Genomic DNA, 6330 nt, shown 5'->3' with positions numbered 1-6330 from the left:
TATGCTACAAGCGAGGAAAACATCAACCTTGGTCTTTTCACAGTAACCTTCTGTGACTTCTGTGTTCACTGATGACGTGGCAGTAAGGTTTTGAAAACAAAAGACATTTGGCTTTGTTGAAAGTGCTGGCTTTGTTTCCTTGACTACTAATGGCTGTTTTCAAAGGGTCAACGAGGGATAGTTTACATGCCATGTCAGCCGATAAACAGTAACCAATGAAATCGTGTGCTACCTTGAAGTGACAGCTCAGCTCACTATAATAGACATCACCCTCTGATGGTAGGGCAGAACTACCGCACAACCACTGTGATCAATATGGAAACTCACTAGTTGTAATTCTTTTTGTATGGTCAGGCACTCAGTGTGTTAGAGCTACAGTTGGCCAGTGTCCTGCTTTTCCACAACTAGATCTAGGGAAGTACTTTTGCAAACTATGGCCATGTTCTTGCGGATCTTCGTTGTATCGCATATTGGTCAATTGGTACTGACTAATACATTGTGTTCAAACGTACGTTTTACGAGAATACAACAAGTTTTCATGTCGCATCTTCGAAACACCACAGCCAACACTACTGCTGATTGTAGCATCCAGTGCTTGTCTGAAACTAACTGTGGCGCATTTACATTCACTAATGTAAATGGAACGTGTTCAATGCTCGGTGATGACAATGGGTCATCTGCAAGCTGTGTTCAAGGACATGTGTATAGAAAGTCAGGTTTGTATAACACCCTATATATTATTATCCCCTGCTACGCATGGATCCGTCCGTATGTTCATCTGTATAAGGGGGTAGCCTAGTGGTTAAAGCGTTCGCTCGTCACGCCGAAGACCCGGGTTCGAATTCCATTTCTGGTGTCCCCCGCCGTGATATTGCTGGAATATTGCTAAAAGCGGCGTAAAACCAAACTCACTCAATCACTCATCTGTGTATGATGACGTTTCTGGGTCAGATCTTGAAAACCGTACATTATTTCTTCACCACATTTAGCACATAGATTAGTCTGGTGATGAAATTGTGCTTTTTAATAGCTTGGTACTTTTGTAAAATGTATTTTTTCAAGTTTCGATGGCAACAAATTTGACGTAGAGGGGAATGTACGAGTAACTCTCCATTCCTTAAAAATAATGGAGCAGAGGCCCCGCAGGGGCCGAGGCCCATTATTTTTAAGGAATGGAGAGTTACGAGGATATTCCCCTACTTAAAACTCATCCCTACTTTTACACTTTGACAAAATATTCTGTAGTTAAAATTTTTTGAAAAATAAACCAGAACTCTTTGTTGTCTGTATTTATAATGCGTGAGTCGACCTTGCGTGATGCACGAGGAATGCGTTCTCTGCCGCTGTTGCACGTGCGCCAAGCTCCGTGTTGAGTTGACATTTACAATGCATGGTACACGGCTCTTCATAATTGTGTTGGGTCCTAAACTAGAATTTATCAATCGCTTGCACATTGTTAATACATGCTGATGGGTATAATTGGAAATATAGAGCTTTGAACAAGCGATATTTATGTTACCTTATTTGTTTTTTCTCGTCAAAGGTTTATCTAATTATCTATAAATATGAACATTGTTGTGGCTATCGTGCTCTAACACAAAATATATACATATTATTTTGAGCTTTTAAGCCTTATGCAAAATTGTGAAAGTATTTAATAGTTAATTTCACATCATGCCTTCATGTGCCGCAGTAGCTGAGGTTGACAATTACACGTTTTCAAATCTAACGATGCGGGTTCGAACCCCGCTGGCGACACATGTTTTCGGAAAAAAATGAAAATATTCACTTGTAAATAAATGTAAAAAAATAGTTCCGTCTGTTCCAAGTGGAAATTAATTCAAATGTTGCTTCAAGATAATGTACAGTTGACAAGCAACTCTCCATTCCGGAAAAATAATGGAGCGTTCAAACAATGGAATGACGTCACAGATGTGTTTTAATTGGAGTGAAAATAGGGCTGGTGCTCGTTTCCGAAACAGATCTTGAAAATCGTAAATATTTATTCAAACGTATTCAAAACAAGTATTTACCATTGCGGGCGATATGTCCTCTTCGTGTTATTATTTCTGTAAAATGATTATGGTAGTCAGAATACGGACAGGCCGGAAGGATATACAAACTGTTTATTTTTGTTTGAAGCTTAAAACCGAATTACATCAATATTGGACACTTCTGTCATTACGTTATAATACTCCTTGTTATGTACAGTCCACTGTGGTGTAGTTATACTGTCAAGGTGTTGTGGATTGTAAGGTATTATTTTACTCTAGTCACGATATCGCTGACATTATCGATATTAACGGTCTTACGAGCCCCGACCTAGACATCATGAATTTTCGTGAAATTCAAATTAAGAGTTATGTCCAACACACGCTGTTTGAGTGCATTGTGGTTGACGTCATTGTTTCAAACAATAACTGACAAAGTAAACACCCATTACAACCGACGGAACCTTGTTGATAATGATGAGCAAATACGTGCACTTTGTTACCACGTGTATGACAACTTTCGATAGCAAACATGAACCCATAATTACATAGAGTAAACTACGAACACGCTTATCACGAACCTGCGGATATAACGAACTCTCTTTGATATCACCCATTTGATATATATACACACACACACACACACACACACACACACACACACACACACACACACACACACACACACACACACACACCTACATGCATGAGAGACACACGCCTACATGCATGAGAGACACACACCTAGATACAGGGGAGACACAAACCTACATGCTTGAGAGACACATACATACATGCATCCAAGACACATGCCATACATGCATGAGAGACACACCTACATCCATTAGAGACATACCTACATGCATGAGAGACACACCTACATGCATCAAAGACATATGACATACATGCATCAAAGACATACATGCATGAGAGACGCATATCTAGATGTAACAAAGACACACCTACATGCAACAAAGACAATGACACATGCATGAGAAAAACACATACATGCATGAGAGATACACCCAAATGCATGAGAGAAAAACACCTACATACATCAAAGATATATGACATACATGCATCAAAGATATATAACATACTTGCACGAGAGACACATACACACATGCATGAGAGACACACACGTACATGCATCAAAGATATATGACATACATGCATCAAGGACATATAACATACATGCATGAGTGACACATACCTGCATGCATGAGAGACACACACGTACATGCATCAAAGATATATGACATACATGCATCAAGGACATATAACATACATACATGAGTGACACATACCTGCATGCATGAGAGACACACACCTACATGCATCAAAGATATATGACATACATGCATCAAGGACATACATGTATAACATACATACATGAGTGACACATACCTGCATGCATGAGAGACACACACGTACATGCATCAAAGATATATGACATACATGCATCAAGGACATATAACATGCATACATGAGTGACACATACCTGCATGCATGAGAGACACACACGTACATGCATCAAAGATATATGACATACATGCATCAAGGACATATAACATACATACATGAGTGACACATACCTGCATGCATGAGAGACACACACCTACATGCATGAGAGATACACCCACATGCATGAGTGACAAACACCTACATGCATCAAAGATATATGACATACATGCATCAAAGACATATAACATACATGCATGAGAGACAAACACCTACATGCATGGGAGACACACCTACATGCATGAGAGACACACACCTATATGCACTAGAGACACACCTACATGCATGAGAGACACACCTACATACATGAGCGATACATGTCCTTGATGCATGTAGGTATGTGTCTTTCGTGCATGTATGTCATATGTCTTTGATGCATTTAGGTGTGTGTCTCTCATGCATGTAGGTGTGTCTCTCATGCATGTATGTCCTGTGTCTTTCCTGCATATATGTGTTGTCTTTTATGTGTGTATGTCACGTCTCCTTCATGCATGTATATCATGTTTCCTTCATGCATGTCCGTCATATGATGTTTATATTGGTCTCGGAAACCAAAGTTGATAATACATATTTATCTACAGATGCTGGTACAATGCAAGATGATGGAATCGTTCGACTTGTTCCGGGTCCCAACTACGGCCGTCTTGAGATTAGGTACCAGTTTGCATGGGGAACAGTGTGTGACGACAGATTCACTGATGTACATGCCAGAGTCGTCTGTAGAGAACTTGGATTGCCCTCGTGAGTATATTAGTACACCCAACATTGTAATCGATCAAAATGTGTTCATTAATGTTATCCTGTATACAAAACATGTATGTATTGCTCCATCACTTGGACAGGCATTATGTTAACATTTAAACATTCTTTTCAGAGGAAAGAATAGTGACTGAATACTGATATTTGTAAAACGGACATAATGACATAATCACACAATGTTCCGACTTTTCCCTTCCTTCAGAGGTAGACAAAGGTTACTTTGGTATGATACTTAAACTTACTTATTTAGTGTGGGTTAATTTCCTGTTTACAAACAGTTATATCAGAATAATTATTGATGGGAAGTAAACTAGTCTTTGGATGAGAAATAATTTCATGAACAATACTGAAACATGTTCATACTGCAACAATGGAGGCAATAATTATCTTCATTCTGTGCCATAAGATTACCTTTGTGATAGATTTTTACAACTTTAGTCACTAAATGTCCAGTGGGCGGATAGGGCACAAGGATACGCATTTATTGATATAGAGAGTAATTATTCCCATAATGATTGTTCTTGTAAACAGTTTTGTGTTAGGTTTGGTGTCAGTCAGCTACACGCAGAAATGTGTATAAATTGTATTAACGTCTTTAACGTCTTTATCTGTATTTACACATGCTTTTTGCATGAAAGAGGAAGGTTTGATTTTCTCAAAACGATTCGTGGCAAGATTTAAGCATGCTGAAAGTGTGTGCCGATTTAGGATGGCTAGTCATCATTTATCAAGAAATTGGTTAATCCCATTTTTTGCTATCTGGAACAGTCAAAATGATATTTGATCTAATCTATCTGTATTCAGCTGGTAACCTTTGGCATTTATACAGACCCGCAAAAGAAACGTCACCATGGATAGATACATGAGAAACCATATTTGTCCAAACACTGAAAACATACTTTGAGATATATAAAAAAACCTGAAACTATCAAATGTTGTTAAAGTGAAACACAACACCAGTCTCCAAGAAAATAGCATCACAAGTCAGTATCTTGCGTGTTCGCCATGTGCATTGATGACTGCCGTGCAACGTCGATACAGGGAATGGAAAAGGCGGTTGACAAAGGTCATAGGCACTTGAGCCCACACTCCGAGGAACGCCTGAACTAAACTGTACTGAAACTATCGTTAACTTCAATACCTATGGCGTAAAATCTATACCCCATACAAGTCATATCCAGTCCTGAACTAGAAGGTACATCAGCTATTTGTCATAAGAAGCTTTACCCTTTTTAAACGTTCGTAAACGTATTTCCAGAGACAACGCAAAAATGAAAGATTTTGCTTTCTACGGTGAAGGAAGTGGTCCAATACATCTGCATTATGTAAATTGTACTGGGGACGAGGCATCTCTGAGGCAGTGTTGTCACCAACCATGGGGCATTCAAAGATGTAATCATCAGGAAGACGTCGGCTTCCTCTGTCAGTAACTGCCTGGATACATCACCAGCATGGTAAGAAACAAGTGATGCCCTACGTCGCATAACTGTTCTATTTGATTGCAGTAATGAGAACCAGAGGCACGGCTGGCCTAATCGTCTCATGCGATAGTCTCTACATAGATATGGGTTCTTCAGCTATATAAAATATGGGGCTGTGGGGTAGCCAAGTGGTTAAAGTGTTTTGTTCGTCACATCTAAGATCCGGGTTCAATTCCCCATATGAGTACAATGGGTGAAGCCAATTTCTGTTGTTCCCAGCCGTTATATTGCTGGAATATTGCCAACGGTGGCGTAACACAATACCCACTCACACTCACTAATAATGCACTGATCGTCGGTTCGAATATCAGTCTGTTTCTGATTATGAACCTTGATTTGTCAACACCATTGTGCCTGGGTTTCACTGACATTGTATGTGTTCCTCTAACTTTGGAACTAAATCGATGTGAAATAACTTTCAAAGCGACGTCAGTACTCAACACGCCAACAAGTGTCTTCATTTCCCTCGTCAAGGCAGGGTGACAATCATTCTAACAAGAATCAATCAGTTTCGGTGCAGACTGTGTGGAATGTGAATCATCTTTATTCATTTAAACGTCCGTAAAAGTGCACAACAA

General features: G+C 39.4%; 1 protein-coding gene across 1 annotated transcript; it reads left to right on the top strand.

The window, feature by feature from the left end:
* The first annotated feature begins 439 nt into the window (after positions 1-439).
* LOC139457154 (galectin-3-binding protein A-like) lies at positions 440-5701 on the top strand. Its single transcript, XM_071238580.1, has 3 exons — positions 440-716; positions 4094-4253; positions 5530-5701. The coding sequence occupies exons 1-3, from the start codon at positions 440-442 to the stop codon at positions 5699-5701; spliced, it is 609 nt and encodes a 202-aa protein (XP_071094681.1).
* The last annotated feature ends 629 nt before the right edge of the window (positions 5702-6330 follow it).

The sequence above is a fragment of the Haliotis cracherodii genome, unplaced genomic scaffold, assembly GCF_022045235.1.
Source record: "Haliotis cracherodii isolate W230 unplaced genomic scaffold, xgHalCrac1.p SCAF_12, whole genome shotgun sequence".
In the NCBI taxonomy this organism is placed as follows: domain Eukaryota; kingdom Metazoa; phylum Mollusca; class Gastropoda; order Lepetellida; family Haliotidae; genus Haliotis; species Haliotis cracherodii.
This window is presented reverse-complemented; position numbering and strand designations above follow the sequence as displayed.